The sequence below is a fragment of the Phlebotomus papatasi genome, chromosome 3 (assembly GCF_024763615.1).
Source record: "Phlebotomus papatasi isolate M1 chromosome 3, Ppap_2.1, whole genome shotgun sequence".
Taxonomy (NCBI): domain Eukaryota; kingdom Metazoa; phylum Arthropoda; class Insecta; order Diptera; family Psychodidae; genus Phlebotomus; species Phlebotomus papatasi.
Window position 1 is genome coordinate 54,829,309 of NC_077224.1, and position 17,001 is coordinate 54,846,309.

The window sequence follows — 17,001 nt, forward strand, 5'->3', positions numbered from 1 at the left end:
AGTATGGAGACGTCTGGGCTGTATACATCTTGCAAATACTCCCTCAATATTCATTTCAATCTCATTATTCAGTGAGTTGTGTCTATTCATGAGTTCTCGTCTCAAGTGCACTCAATTGCTGTACTAATTGATCTTGGTCGTCTGTTAATGAGTGATTCACCGTTTGGCATAATTTTGTCCTAATCTACTTCATAAAAATTGTGGGAAAATTGGGTGAAAAGTGCCGCGTTGAGTTCCGCAAAGCTGATGGGTCTCTTAAGATGTGTTAAGAGTCTGTGTCTTCGCTAAAGGGTTAATCAATTTATTCCAAATTTTGTACTGTCAGTTACTGATTTATATGGATATTTTATGAATTAGCAAATTGATATTAATCTGCAAATGCGAGGAAAACTTGAAGGAAAATGCATTCTCATAACCTGGGAATTATTTTCTATAAATTTATGCATCAGAGCGAATTGTGAGAGAATTTATGAGAGAACTTCTCAACTAGAAATTCCTCACCCGCCACTGCTCGATTATGCCAACAATTTAATCAAGCAATAATTGCGATCATCTCGCGAGAGTGCCTCAAAACATCCATTCATTCTCATTCATCGTCCAGTTGTGAATTGTGTTCTCTCACGAGTGGATTAAAATTAAGAGTGTCTGTCGTTCTATCACCTTGTTCTTCGTTCTCTCGTATCTCACGTATAAAACACCTGACCACCATCAAATTGTGCTAATGAGAAGCTGCGTGTGTGAAGAAAACGAGTTCGCAAGTCAATAGTTATTGAGACAGCAGAGTGATTAAGTGCCTAGAATTTGTGAATTCGTTCAATTTAAATTATGAATTGAAGTGTCTATTGGATAGAAAAAAAAACCACATAGGATTAATGCAATGTCCATCCCAGTGCTTCTTCCAGTCCTCTTGGGGATTTTTGTGACCCTCTGCCAAGCCTACGATCAAGATTATATACTCCACAGACCCCCAATCTACCTGGAATCTGAAGTTGGATCCTACGTTGTCTTCAACTGTCGCCTGGACTTCCCCCTGGACACTCCAATTCCCTACGTTCTTCACTGGTACAAAGACGTAAGCGACCTTTCTCCGACCTCTTTCACTGGCATCACATTCCCTCTAGACCAAATTCCCCGTCATTGGAGAATTGAATAATGAGAGCGAAGGTGGACAATTGGTTCCACTTGATTGTATAATATGTGCACATTTTGCGTCCACGAAAGTCCATTTCTCGCCTCTCTATTTGCTAAAGCACGCAAATTGTGCTACTCGATGCATGGTATATTGCATTTTGCTAATTCAATGCTGTGTTTGGCCAGAATCCATAACCGACAAAGAGGCAAATGACACCAAACTCGTGCCACTCTTTAACACCTTTTGGTGCACCAGGCGCCTCCATTGGCAGCGGAGGCGCCTGGTGTTGACATTTTGCCGCAGAGGAAAATTCAATAAATTGCATCAAATTACTGATAACGAAATAAATCTGCATGGGAAATAATCGAAATAATAAAGAATACATTGACGTTTATTAAACCAATAAAAACTCGAGCAAATTTGGCAGCAATTTTTTCTCATATTTCTAGAGAAAATTTTTTTAACATTATGTAATTTGGATAGACAAAATAATTGTGGATCTAAACAAAATAATTGTAAGGACCAGCTTCATTTAGAAATAGGCGAAAAAATCAGATTTCAAAGTAGCCCCACAACTCAAAATAGCCCCACCTCCGCCTATTTCTAATTCAAACGGTTAGCGAAATCAAATTTGTTAGTATACAAATAAAGCAGGAATTTTATATTAATTGCACATACAGTGGCGGCCAATAAAATAGAATCACCCCTTAAAACATGACTTTTTTTTTTAACTTTTGTTAACTTTTATCAAGTATATTTAAAAAAAATAATTTAGAAATATTAAAGTAATTGCCTTACGTCGAAAAAGTACAGTACTGGCCGCAAAAGGTCTGTATTTTTACTCGGAATGCGTCAAAAGTGTTGTTCTGCTGGGACAAAAAATAGAATCACTATCATTTATAGTCATAAACTGAAATTCATTTGAAGTATTTCTAAAATAACAAAATTTTAGTGTAATGTCAGTAATTATTTAGTGTCTTGACAATTAATTTTCCAAGTTTATAAATGAAAGTATAAGAAATTGGAGAAAATGTAGAACTTTCTTGTTAGAGGCTCTATTAGATTTTTGAGAGTACGAAAGCATGGAATGATCGTAAAAGTCTTAGCTGACCACAGTAAATTACGAAAATCAATAATCCATAACACAATATAGTGTTTAATTGAACATAAGAGTCGATATGTATTTTTTTACAAAAAAAGAAAATAAAGAAGTTTATGAAATATATTTGAAATGTCGGCTTGAGTGACGAAATGTTTAATACAATTTTAGTTATTCACTGTTCAAAAATGAATTTACTAAAAATTTTGATTTTCATTTATTTCCTCTTTGTTTATTCGGTACTGCAAAAACTAATATTTTAATAAAAAAAGAACTACAAAAAACAAAGAAGTGTCGCCTTTACTAACGAGATGATGAGGAAAAAACCTTAGAAGAGTTCCAAAAGTGTCATGTGTTGGACAGGCCTAAGACTTATGCCGAGGGACGGCTTACTGGAAATATGATCAAAATAATGATTATTTATTATTAATCGTGTCGGAATATGTTTTTTATAATGTAATAATGTTGCAAAGTTGTATATTGCGTGTTGAAAGAATGTGCTAAGTCCATTGTACACCTCCCAGGAGCGCCTTTCCCGCAATGTGGATGCTTCTTCCGTGCCCCCGGTGTTTTTGGACAGAGGTGGTACATTTTATTAAGAAAATGTATGTCAAAGTAATATCAAAATTCATGGACAACATGTGCTGCCGGCTCAATTGTACGCATTATACCGTTTCCAAATCTCGCAACCCCGAGAGTAAGCGATTGAAGTGCACAATGCAATTGATTATGGTCATGTAGCAAGTCAAGCAGAGCATGTGGCTTCTAATAGCTCACTTGGTAGAGCACTCGTTTAGTTGACGAGAGGTTTCTACTTCAATTTTGGGCAGAAACCGGAATTTTTCCTATACCCACTGAGAAAAAACTTGATGATTTGAGTGTTACTTGCCCTGATTAACGATTCTTTATACATAAATACATTTAACATTGAACAGAAAGTTCGCAAAATTCTTATAATGTCAATATATTTAAAATTCCGGAATTAAGAATAATTTTAGAGAAAATAAAGACGATAAACTAAGTAAAAAATTCCAAGCAATACCCCTGAAAAAGAAGTAACAGAAAAGTTCAATTTGTTTTAACAGTGATGACAAAGCATTCCAAAGGTTTGCGGAATACTCGAATTTACGAGATAGAGCTCTCGGTGAATTATATTTTTGCAAGTCTTTCCTACTTGTTTGTTTAGTGGAAATTAAATTGATTCAGATCATAAAAACTTTTCAAAACCGAAAATCGATAAAGAAATGTGCATTTTAGAATGTTTTGGTATCAGTCACAAGTCACAAGTAGACAAACAGAAAATGTAAACACGAGAAAGATAAATTATTCTTGGATATTTAACCGATTCATTACTGAATTCAAGACCTTCCAAAAAAATCCAAATTTAGTCAAATTGGGTGAAAACAGGCCTTATGGGGTGGTTAAACTTTTCTCTTGAAAAATTTGAGAATGCAATTTTTTTTTTTATATCATAGGTGTGTTTGGACGAAATGCTCACCTGGACTACCTCCATAAGGTCCATAAGATATCAAAAAAGTAAATAAATCTTAGGAGTTGGTTTCGGAATAAATCAATACAAAAAAACTTGAATTTTTAGTGGGGCTGGAGTGAGCGGGGTGAATGTAAAAGTCATAGTAATGATCCTTGGGTCGCCTTATGGGGGTTTGCGGACACAAACAATTTTGCGGAAACAAAAAAGGAATATTTAAAAAAAAAAGATAGGTCATTCACGGGTACTTTAGTACTTCATTACTGATTATTGTCGATGCAGCCGGATTGGAAATTTCAAGACCTTTCCAAAAATTCTACACTTAATCAAATCGCTTAAAAAATAGGCCTTCTGGAGTAGTTGTACTTTAACTTACAAAAATTCAAGATGGCGAGTTTTTTATGTCGTAGGTATGTTTGGACGTAATGTTCACCTAGATCACCTTTTCAAAACATATCCAAAAATAAATAAAATAGTAGAATCCGTTTTCGAAGTAATTTGAAAAACCTAGTTTTGGTGGGGTGGAGTTGGGATGCGAGGAAAGGAAAAACAACGTTTAGGGGAGACCGGGGCACCATTAGTCACGCATGGTATTAGACAGTGGGGTGTTATAGCCTGTCATAGAAGAAATATTCAAGAAACCACTACTTATTTGAGGAAAACACATCCCTTCCTATTCATTGAAATATTTATCAGCCTTATTACAAACCATTTTCGTACAAATTCACAGGAAACAGACTAGGCTTTTGCTGCTCTTTTCATCGATTTTTAAAGAAGCAATGGAAAAGTCAATATTTTCTTCATTTCTTTCGATTAGATCACTCAATGAGAACAGCGCCCAATGTTTTTTGTTCAAGGTATTTACATTTGGCCAATTTGACTAAAATATCATTTTCTTATTAAATAATATTGTCTCAGAGAACGGAAAAACATCAAATTAATGCAAAAATTGGTTTGGTACCGCAATTTTTAAAATATTTTTTCTACGTGTAAAAAAGAAATGAAGGCATAAAAAAGCACTGACCATGTAGAAAAGCCCATGTCTGTTCGCTGTGATTATACGCAATGAAAAATTTCATTTGCTGGCTAATTCTTCCCCGGTCTCCCTTAAATATGTTTTTTTTTTATTGGGGATCATCGAAGATTGGAAATTGATATCTTTTAACCGCTTGAGTTCCTTAAATTAAACATTGTATTAAGCTAGTTTAGACCGGTTTAGACAATATTTTGAGTGATTTATAATTCGTTTGTGAAGCGAATAAATGATGCGAAAGTTCTTTCATGGGACGATTTACCACCCCTTATGTGAATGAATTTCGATCATTCAATATGATCCTTTCTCTCACATTCTAATAATTTTAATTTAGACTGTGAGAGGAAGGATAATAAAGATAACTTCATAAAAGAGAAATTGGTTTAAAGCCTACATGTTGCTTTTGAATTAATAATAACAATTATTTTAAGACATTATTCTCAGTGTAGTAATAATTAATGCAAAAACTGCATCATTGATCAATTAAACCAACTTCCCGTTCTTGTGTTGATTCATTCTTTCTCACGACCTTTTAACATTACTAAGATAACGTGTAAATAGAAAGAAATTCAAAAATTCATTTTTCCTGAATTTAACACGTTTTTAAAATACGAAGACTACGGAGAATCTTGTTTAACCCTTTAAGGACGATTGGGTCACCAGTGACCCAAAAATTAAATTTTTCCTACGGCCATCTCAAGTCATATTTCGCTCTAAAAAGGCGGAAGAAATTATTTTTTCTGACTCCCAATTTTAAACCTTCTCGTCCTTAAAGGGTTAATTAAGAGCTACAATTTTGGTTTTGCAATAAAATGCGGCTTTTGAGATAAGTTCAAAGTAACTATTGACCTTTTAACCCAATCTCTTTTCGGAGATTACTGAAAAATGGAGAAAAAGTGGAAACTATTGCAATTTCAACCAAAGATAGAACTTCTAAATTGGTACTTGAGGTCACCACTCAATTGCCACTAATGGGCAATATCTCATCTTTCCAGTCTTAATTTAATCTGTCACACACACAAACGTGCGACACTAATTAAGCTCCAGCAAAATGGTCATACGCAGCATATTCTGCACTTCCGTGGAAATTCAATCGATTTTGCACCGGAAGTCAACTGCACCCAATGGACCCATTGCGTTGGTTGGCAAGAGTTTCGGCCAATTGCTCTCATTTTGATGGCTCTTTGTGATGCTCCCAGAAAGTGAATTACGAGGAATTTGTGTCACTCAAGCTCGAATAATTCAATTGACGAACAACTATAATGATGTCTCTGGACGAGGAGTCAACAATCGCGTTTTGTTTATCTTCTATAAAAGATAAACACGAGTCAGAGTGGAGCTGAATGTGCATCTTCCCGCCCAATTTCTAGAAATTTTTCGTATTTTTGCATTGATTCAAGGCTGAGCTTTGAAAATAAAATAAAAAGCAGATATTGTGTAAAAAGTTCTCATTGTTTGTACAATGAATGAAAAGCGACAATAGAAAGCTTTTATGAGTAGCTTTAAGGTTTTTCTTGTTCAATTACGGGGAAAATGCAAATTTTACAATTTTCCGCTAAATTAAAGATGAATAATAAGCGAGTGGTTATTAATATCTTAGGATTAGGATATCTAAAGACAATTAATGTCTTATAGATTTGAATATATACGAAATTATGCATCAAAATGTCATTTGGGATTGCAATAGAGGCATCTGTTTAAATTAGCATTAGATTGAATTATGCATACAATAGGACAATGGGGATATGGGGATAAACAATCCAATGATTGCAATATTCATGCCCACACTAAATCTATAGCGCAAATTAGAGATTAAAGTCTAAGACTATTTGTAATACATTGAGTGAATTGCTCCTTTTCAGGGAAAGAACGTGTTTTCATGGTACGATGGCGTCCTCACAGCTGCCGATAACTTTATAGGGCGCATCAATCTCCTGGACAATGAATACGGCCTTGGAAAGGCTTCTGTGAATCTCACAGCTCTCAGAGAATCCGATGGAGGTTGGTATCAGTGTAGAGTGATCTTCCCAAATCGAACTCCCAGCACAAGAGGTAACGGAACATGGTTCCACTTGACTGTCGACGGACGGCACAATCTCCTCAAAGTCCCTCCCATCAACCTAACAGTGATGGAAGGTGAAGATGCTTTCTTCCACTGTACCATGAAGCATCCCGATACCTCGAAAGTAATTTGGCGTCAAAGTGGAATCCTTCTGAGTGATTTGCCTCACGTCAATAGTCGCTCGAAAGTCATGCCGGATGGTAACTTACTTATCAGCCCAACAACCATGACTGACATTGGGGAGTACTTTTGTGAGATCACAGATGAACTCAGGAATGAGAAACAGATCGCTAGGGCTTATCTCAACGTTCAGTGTAAGTTTAAAATTGTTTTTAAATCTTTTAATAGGTTAAGGAACAAGGGTCTTTAATAAATTCTCGTCAACCTTTACCTTTAAAGGATAAATGAGACATCGGTGTTCCAAAAACGAAAAAATTTTTTTAACAGAAAGTTATTTTGAGGGTATTTATAATCCATAAAAAAAATTTTTGCGGTTTTGGCACACTGCGGTATCCTACTCATCCTTAAAATGTCAAGTGGTTACAAGAGTTTTTCAATTTTGAAAAATTTATTTTCTTTATGTCAGTAAAATTGAAAATTGTCATTAAAATGTTTTTGATCAATAAAAACAAAACCGAAATACCAAGACGGTTCACATCAGATCTCCTTCATATCCTTTTTAACAAATTTTTTTCACAAGTTTTGGGAATTTACAATTCATGATTTTCGTAGATCAAATCTAATTTTACTGACCGATTTTCTTAAAATTCCATTTTTTATTCATCTGTATACACATATAGAGGTTACATACTAATATTTATGGTAAACTTCGTCAAAACCCCTTAATAATGCAAAATCACATCATAACTAAGACTTTAAATTTAAATTTTTATTTGATAATCCTTGTCAGACTTGAAAAATGACAATCAAACTTTTTTTTTTTAATTGTAACTGCTGCCCGAATTAAAAAAGTAGCCCGATCTTAAAAGAGCTGAATTAGCGAGAGTTCACTGTAGTTTTTTGATTGGTCATGAAATTATCATAAGCGTTACGTCAACATCAAAAATCGATTTTTCAATTGATCTTCAAAAATTTGGTCCCACCTCAATAGCTGAATTTTGGAAATCGTAAATGAAATTTCAGAAAATATTTTTTATAATATTTGGTTGTCCATAAATGTTGAATAAAATAAATCTATTGTTGTATAATATCGTTCGAATTTTATCAATATTACATTTATTATTTAAATCTAATATTTTTTAAATTTAATATCTTATCTATTTCTTACTTGCAAAAAAATATTAATAATAATTTTATAACTTTACAAATTTAGAAAAAATACTCCTGTGTTGGTTCTATTACCTATACCTCTCAAACCAAAGTTCGTGGCTTGTAACTATATTTATACTATCTAAAAAGTCGCAGGATTGCACTTAAAGTTTTTTTTTGGAAATTAGATCAATATTGACCAGAAATCCAAATATCATTCAAACATCATCAGAAATATCAAAATATCAAAAGAATATTATCAGACCATAAAAGTTATTATGTTGTACCCTTTCTCTTTCTTTAAAAAAGTTTATAGTGTTACGTAAGAATAATTCTGAAAAAAAAATAATGACAAACAAACATTCTAGATATCAATTGTTTTATTATAATTTAATTTAAAAATATTTCTAAGATACTTAATCATAAGTTAAACAACAATATAAATATTATAAAAAACAATATAATATGAAATGTTTGATTTGAAATTATTATTTTCTAATTTATTCGTTAACAATTGTTACTGATCTAAATCAAAGAGAGAGCAATTTATACGTACAAACTGCTTTTGAAACTTGTCACAGTTTCGTAGCTTAAACGGAAAGAGATATTGACTTCCGATCTTCGGTGACCCCAATAAAAGGCATTATCTCCAGGAGTCTTTTTCCTATCTCCCCCAATTCTCCTCCATACCCCTTCACTCTATGATTTTCGGATAAGTTTTGGAGGTAGTCCAGGTGAACATTTCGTTTTTCGACATCTTTTACCAGAAAAATCGCCATCTTGAATTTTTAAAGGTTTAAGTAAAACTAGTCTAGAGGATCTATTTTTCAACGAATTTGGTTAAATTTGGATTTTTTTTAAAGGTCTTGACATTCTAAATCCGACTGGATTTTAAAAATAAATTTCGTCTAGACAAGCCAAGACTGGTGAATTAGAATTTTTGAGGTTTTGAACGTGCAAGTTTAAACACAAAGGTTGATTTTTCAACCGATTTATTTGAATTTTTTAAAGGTTTTGAAACTCCCAATCCGGCTGTATTGATCTGAATGCGTCATGAATCAGTTAAGTGCCGGAATTTCATTAATTTATCTAAGAAATATTTTTTTAACCTTATCGATCTAGAGGTCAAATGGTAAAAGATATCCATTTTCAATCTTCGGTTACCCTCCTATAAATGAACATTATCTCGGATAGTCTTTTTCATTTTTCGATTCCTTAATCTCTCCAAAACCATGTTTATTTATTTTCAAATGCAAACTCAATTTTGCAATAAAAATCACGTTCTTGATCACGTTAGTCTAATTTTATTTGGTAAGGAACCGACGTAATATTTTTTGACAATAATCCGGTGATCCGGTGACGATCACCGGATTATTGTCTAATTTTATTCGTTTCTAATTTTAATATAATTTTTTTAATATGATTTTTGGCCATAAAATTCAATGCAAAGTTGAATTTTTACGCATACAAACTAGTTTATTTATATAAAACCTTTTATGAATTATACAATTTGGATTTATAAGATTTGATTTTCTGCAGATAAAGCGAAGGTGATCTATGCTCCTCCAGAAGTATACTTACCATTTGGGCAGCAGGCCATACTGGATTGCCATTTTCGTGCCAATCCCCCGTTAACAAATCTGCGTTGGGAGAAAGATGGTTTCCTATTTGATCCCTACAATGTTCAAGTAAGTTTCACTGTAATACCAAAGATAATTGTACCAAAGATACTGTAATACAAGATACTTTTAATTTATTATATTTTTCAGGGTGTCTTTTACAAAAGAAACGGCAGCTTGTTCTTTAGCAAAGTGGATGATTCTCATGCTGGAGTTTATCAATGCCAACCCTTCAATGATTTAGGCACTGATGGGAAGAGTCCTTTGATTAAAGTGGTAGTTCAGCATCCCCCAATTTTGACAATGAAACCTAAGCCGGTCTATATTCACAAGCTAGGGGACAATGTGGAGATGTCTTGCGATGCTAGGGACATGAAAGGCCTTCACCGGCCTGTAATCCAGTGGACAAGAGTGAGTATTTATCAATAGAGAATTAAAATAGTCTTTAAAAATTGTTGGTTTTATTGCAGAAAGACGGTTTACCCCTGCCTTACGATCGCTATTCGACCCATGGAGGAAATTTGACCCTTGAGAAGATTGTTGAGAGCGACAGGGGAATCTATCAGTGTTCTGTTACAAACGAGGCAGCAACGGTGACGGCAGATACGGAACTTTTGGTGATTTCTAAATTTTCAATTACCCTGTTTCAACCTAAACTTACGACTGACCTTTCAGATCGAGAGCGTCGCTCCTCGACCCCCCTTCAACTTAACCGCAAACAGCACAGATACCAGAATTACTCTCAAATGGATTCCGGGAAGTAAGACTTTCATTGAGCTTTTCTCGCCACTTTCTTTTCCTAAGAAGTTTATCATACTTTCAGGCGTAGCCAGACCGAGTATAACTTATATAATATGGTATCGACTTGCTGAGGTATGTTGAAGTGTTTCATTTGGCGGGAAGTTTAAACATCTCTCTGTTTGATAATACTCTTATAGGCTCCAGAATGGAGAACGCTGAAAGTGCCTTCGAGAAGCTCAATGGAAGCTACGGTGAGCAATTTAGAGCCTGGAAAGGAGTACGAATTTATGGTGCTGGGCCAGGATAGCTATGGAGATGGAATCTTCAGCAAAGCCTTTCGGTATTTTACAAAACGTAAGTCTTACTTTGCAAGTTTTCACAGATTTTAGTGTAGAACTTTCAATAAATTCTATTTTTGAATTAACATTTTGTTAAAGTATTTCCTTGAAAATTTATGATCGTGAATAAATACAGCGGGACCTCGATAGAGTCAACTAATTATTTCTAAGCCTGTTCCTCTATTGGATTCATTGACTCTATCGGATCCGAAAAAAATCTATAAAAATATGAAATTTTGATAGAAAAGGGTATTATTTTATGTTTCGAAAAAATATGTCGAATATTATTTAATTAACCCATAAATTATACAACCTCTGGCAAAAAAAATCGTATGTTTTGGGCAAAAATTGGAGATTAAGGAATGATTTACGGAATGTTTTTGTTATTAGTAAATATCTTAAGTATAAATTGTGTCTTAAAGTTTTTTTTTAATTTTTTTTAGAAGAGCTCCGGTAGATATTTAATTATTGAAAATTCTGATGCAATTAACGTTATTAACTGGAATTTCTTTTAAACTTTTAGTGTATAAAAAAAAGAGATTGATAGTTGTTCTTTTATTTATGTCATAACTATGGCTCTAAACTTCGCAAAAGAGCAATAAAACCATTTTTTCTCATTTTCTACTTGTTCTACAATATGGGCGCTAAATAGTTAGAGATATCCGCTTGGATTCTTCAGATGACCCCCTAATAAGTCAACCTGAAGATTATTAGTATGATCCTCGTTTCCTCCGTACCCCTTTCCTTCATCACCAAAATCGTATTCTTCATGATTACAAGAAAACACGTTGTATGGGTTTTTTTGGAAAATGAATGGGAGGGGTGGGACCCAATCCGCAAAAAAATTCTCTGACTCAAAAATGACTGGTTAATAAATGGTCAAAAAAATTACTCCTAATTGGAATCTTAAGAATTAGTCATATTCGCGTCGAATTTTGGTCACAGCATTACTTAAGATTGAATTAGTAATATAACAGTTATTTTACGGTTCTAAAATTTACTCTACCATGCAGTAACAAAAGCGACTCCAAATGACGGTATTTTTCCGTACAAAAAACGACGTGCCAAAAATAATGCATTTGGCGTCCTTCTCTAGCGCATAGGTACGAAATCGACGTACACACTTTGAATGAAAACGTTAAGTGCACTTCACAACTTTGTATTGCACTACCACCGTAGACACTATTTTCTCAACAATTCTTCACATTTTCTATCGTTTTCTACCACGTTCTATGTAAATTTCTCTAATTTTTCCCTAAGTCACTACACACATTTGCGAAGATTTTTTCCGTTCGCCTATTGCTGAATGAGCCATCCTACATGTCGAAAATTTTCCCATTGGATGGCAACAACACAAAAAAAATCTTTTAAAATTTTCACTAAATAGGTCTTTTCGACACAAAATTTTAATCACAGGATACTCCAGAGACTGGAGCAAACTCCTAAATCACAAAATTTCAGTTTGCAAAAAAAATGTTTGTGTGTTTATCATGCAAAAAATTGCCTAATTTTCACTTAACTTCTGTCGGCACTGTACTTTTTCGAATCACAACACACATCTCTACTGAAGGAGCTTTTCCTCCCAATGTACACTATTATATTGTTGAGAAAACACGCGAAACTATCAATTACTTTGCGAATTCACAGCTCTGAATAGTTCTATTTGACTTTTGACAAGTGAAATTTCCCCTCAAATATATCCAATGAGGAGAAGAATTTTTATTGGTACACTGGAAGTCGGCGTTATATTTTAGTCGTAGGCGGGTAATCTCAGAGTTATTATGACGCTAAATGACTTCCGTAATTACCGTCATATTATTCCCCACTTTCCGTCATTCGACTCTCTGACGACCGTCATAGGACCCGTTTTTGGAATCCAGAATACATACATCCAACGGTAATCTTACTCCAAATTGCTATTTGGGGATGGAAATGAGAATTGTATTAACAATCTTCAAGTTGACATATGAGGGGTAATCCGAAGACTCCAAATCAATATCTTTAACCGTTCGGCACTTAAATCTTGAATGTACAGAAGAAGGAATTTATAACCGTTTTTTGCTGATCAATTTTAATTTTCTGTTGCCTATTTGTTTTTAATCCAAATTTTCTTTTGAGATAATAATCTTTTAAATTAGAAATGTAACTTAAACTTAAAATAAATTTAAACGTTTTCTTTAGAAGGGTAATTTTTAAGTAAGTTCTTTAAGCAATTTAAAAAAAATTAGAAAAAGTTTCTACAGTATACTCAAAGAATCTAGCATCCTGTACGTTTTTCTTTTTGTAATCGAGTTCATATTTTTTTTTTGGTTTGAGCCATAATATTATTCATTTACAAATTAATGATGGCTCAAAATTCCTTACATTGAGATCAGGCATAATCAAAATAAATCTTAAGACAATAAGGAATAGGCAGGAAAACTTTCAATCGGTCAAAACGCTTAAAATCACTAAAAGAAAATATTTTGTTGAAAAACGACTACACCATTAATATAGGAATTTTATCATAATATTACTATGTACTTACATAAATGTTTTTCTTGTGTTAAAAACTTTACATTGATATACCAAAGCATTGATTTTGATTTCGAAAAATTCACAATAAAATCATATAATATTATTAGTTCAATAATAAAGAAAAAGTTGACTCAATCGGAATCAACAATTTGGGTCCAAGTTGACTATATCGGAGTACGTAGAGTAAAAAATATAGCTGTTCACTCTATTGGAGATTGCGTCTATCGGTGGTTGACTCTATCGAGGTCCCACTGTATATGTAATGGCTAAAATGATTTTCCGGGAAACAGGCACTGGAAAAAATAATTGATCCAAATTTGATCCTTTTGCAAAGTATGGAACAAATTTCATACTTTGAATGGAAATTTACCATAATAGAACATGTTAATTTTATCCATCAATTGCAAAATTACCAGTGGGCTTTCAGGCCTAAAGTTTAGCCATATGGTTGTTTTCTAATTCCGTATCAGTCAAGACTTTTAGTAAAATTTTTCCCTAGAATTGGATATTAAGGGAAATTTATTCATTACATTCTAAAAAACAATAACAATAAAAATTGTTGCTATGAAAAAGATTGTGAGGTCTTTAGATACAGAGCAGAAGAACTAGTGTAACGATAGCTTTACACTCAATTTTAATAGCGCGAAAATTGCATTTCCTTTTTAAGCTTTAATAATGCACGTATATATATTTAAAATATTTTATTTATTTTTCAATTACATAATGTTTGTCCTTTACTTTTATTTTGAAGCCCGAGATTTCAAGGATGCTCAGCAATATCGTGATCCCATTCAACAATTCGCTCAAATTGGTCCTCCTCGCAACTTAAGTGTTGACCAGACTCCCGATGGCAATTACTTGGTCACATGGGACCCTCCGGAGTACGGCAAAGAATTGCTGAGGATCTATCTTGTTCGTTGGTGGCTTGAGCCAAAACATACCCTCCATGGAACGGCAGAGACGCGGCAGACGCAGTATCTGGTGAGTCAGTTGGATGAGGATGAACTATACATCTTCCAGGTATTCTCACTCTCAACTACGGACTACGAGGCTGGCAGCAATGAATACGAAATTTATGTGCCACCCTACAGAAGGATGCGAGCCATTGCAATTGGAACAGCATCGGGGCTAATGTTCCTGCTGGTGGCTCTCCTGGTCTTTGTCTACATGCGCCGGAAGTGGTTCCGCAGCATCCATGGCAGCACGGAAAAGATTGGTCACTGAAAATTTTCCAAATCTCTGGTGAAAGCACTTCTTCATATTTTGCAACCATTTCAGCACAAAAAAATTCGAGCAAAAGAATAAATTGCTCTAACGAACCCTGGAAATTTAAACAATAAAAAAAGTCGTACAATGAACTAGCAATTTGTGGTTAGTGCTAGAGGTACAGAGCAAAATCATTTTTCCAACTTCTCTCATTCTCTTTCACAACACGTCGACTAAAGTCTCACTTTTTTTCTTCATGTTTCAAATCATTGAATTACCATGGAGTTCTTTTTTTTGTACCAATGTAATTTGTAAGATGGTGAATTAATTTTAAGACGAGCGATGAATTTGCAAATTTTAATAAAGTTCAAAGTCTAAAGATAACTTTTCATATATCTTCTCTCTACATTGTTGTTCTGTGTTAAAACTTTCTGGATAAATTCAATTTAACACCAATCATCATCTTGAGATGTTAATCAAGTGAGACAAGAAATTATGCTTTTTTTCCAGGAATCACTCAGTTGATGGAGTAACCATTAGATACTAGATGGAAAAATAATATGTTTTAGCGATTGTATGACAATTTTCCATCTAATAAACTAGACTAAACCACTAAAGCACGCAACGTTTTCTCTTAAATGATTCTCGAGATAGAAGGTTTTTTTTATGCTAACTTTTTTATCTCCGCATGCAATTTACATGATTACGGAAGCATTTCAAGAAATGGAAAGAAATTTCTTAGCTACTCAAATGTACAATATTGAACTTTTCAAAAGTGTTTGTCTTACTACTAAAGTTCTAAGTGAGATTTGAAATAAAAGAATCAGTAATGGATTATTATTACTTCTATATTTTTTTCGTTTTTGAACATTTTGATAGCTTTAAGCTTGAATAATTAAGAACTATTCAAAAGATATGTCTTTGAATATTCGTTGGGGATTTAAATTTTTTAAAAGAGTTATATCTTTCGTCCTATTTAACCTAAATTAACCATGTTGTTTCTCAAAAAACAGTTTTGCTAGAAAATACAACTTTTTCTTTATAAAATATATGAAATTCATCAGGATAATATTGCAATGGCATTGTCATAGTGGTCATACCAATACAATCTTTTTCATAACATTGCTAATGGACCGTTTTCAGTTCTGATAAACGTTTTAATAATTTTAATAAAAAAGCTGTAATAGTTTCTCTTTCTAATTTTACAAATTTAAAATAAGACCCAATTAGAAATTTGTTTATTTCAAATAGGAAAAGACCTGGTAAAGCCTTTCAGCTTTGTAGAATGCTCGAATTCACGAGAAAGTCCTCTCCGGTAGTATTATATGTTTTTTTTTTGAATGCACAAAGGGTTAGTTTTCCTAAACATTTTTTTATTTACCCTTAAGTTTGTTCCCAAGCTAGAGGTCAAACAGTAAGAGATATCGACTTCCGGTCTTCGATGACCCCACCCCCATAAGTGGCATTATCTCGGACGGTCTTTTTCCTTTTTCTCCTGTCCTCTGAAAACCATGCTTTTCGCTTTTTCTCAAAATTGGCCTAAGCTTTATCAATGATTTTCGGATATGTTTTACAGGTAATCCAGGTGAACATTTCGTCCAAACATACCTACGACCTGAGAATTTTCTATTTTGAATTATTTAAATTCAAAGGTGCACCACTTAGAGGCCCCATTTTGCAACCGATTTTGTTAAATTTAGATTGTTTGGAAAGATATTGAAATTCTGAGCTTAGCTGTATCGGTCGTTATCAGTAATAAACCGATTTTTGAATAATTCTTTTCGGAGTTTTTTTTTTACTTGATATTAAGTTTATTATTATTAATCGTATCGGAAAAATTTATTACAATGTAATCATGTTATATTGTTTGTTGTAGTATTCCGTGATGGAAGAATCCGCTAAGTTCATGTATCTGTAGACCGCTCGGGAGCGCCTTCCCCATAGTGGATGCTTCTTCCATGTTCCCAGAGTTTTTTTTTGGGAAGAGGCAGTACATTATATTACTTTTTTTTATTGCAGCGAAAATATCTTCCTGATATTCAATTGCTTGCACCGGGCAGGACTCCAACTTACAACTTTTGCGAGTCGAGTCAAAGATCTCATCTGCCCAAGATTCAATGGCCCTTCCTATTGCACCATTGAGATTTCCCTTAAGTTTGTTCCCGAACTAGAGGTCAAACGGTAAGAGATATTGACTTCTGGCCTTCGGTGACCCCTCATAATATCTTACCATTGTTCATCTTCATTTACCATATTTTTACCAAAATACTTACCAGTCTGCTGCAGACATTTTCGGAGATCATTAAAAAAAAAATATTTGCAGTAGATACGTTATTCACAATAACAGATTCATTAAAAGTCAAAATACCAAATATTTTCTGCTAAACTTATGCTTATACAATGCTTGGCGTATTTTACACCACGTTTCGTATTTAAAATTTAGTAATAACCAAGGAAAATAAAAGCCTTTGAGGAAAGACTTCAATGAAATCGGTC

The 17,001-nt window shown here is 33.7% G+C and overlaps 1 protein-coding gene across 1 annotated transcript; it reads left to right on the forward strand.

The window, feature by feature from the left end:
• Window positions 1–15,122, forward strand: LOC129807677 (protein borderless). Its single transcript, XM_055857112.1, has 9 exons — window positions 1–1,072; window positions 6,616–7,129; window positions 9,624–9,772; window positions 9,854–10,114; window positions 10,174–10,320; window positions 10,379–10,463; window positions 10,527–10,576; window positions 10,642–10,798; window positions 14,051–15,122. The coding sequence occupies exons 1-9, from the start codon at window positions 878–880 to the stop codon at window positions 14,521–14,523; spliced, it is 2,031 nt and encodes a 676-aa protein (XP_055713087.1). The 5' UTR covers window positions 1–877; the 3' UTR covers window positions 14,524–15,122.
• Window positions 15,123–17,001: the final 1,879 nt, after the last annotated feature.

Bases quoted from the DNA above. Each gene is read 5' to 3' on its own strand.
- LOC129807677 (XM_055857112.1), top strand. From the start codon at position 878: ATGTCCATCCCAGTGCTTCTTCCAGTCCTCTTGGGGATTTTTGTGACC. The intron at 1,073-6,615 runs GTAAGCGACCTT...GCTCCTTTTCAG, and splicing joins TTCTTCACTGGTACAAAGAC to GGAAAGAACGTGTTTTCATG. The intron at 10,115-10,173 runs GTGAGTATTTAT...GTTTTATTGCAG, and splicing joins CTGTAATCCAGTGGACAAGA to AAAGACGGTTTACCCCTGCC.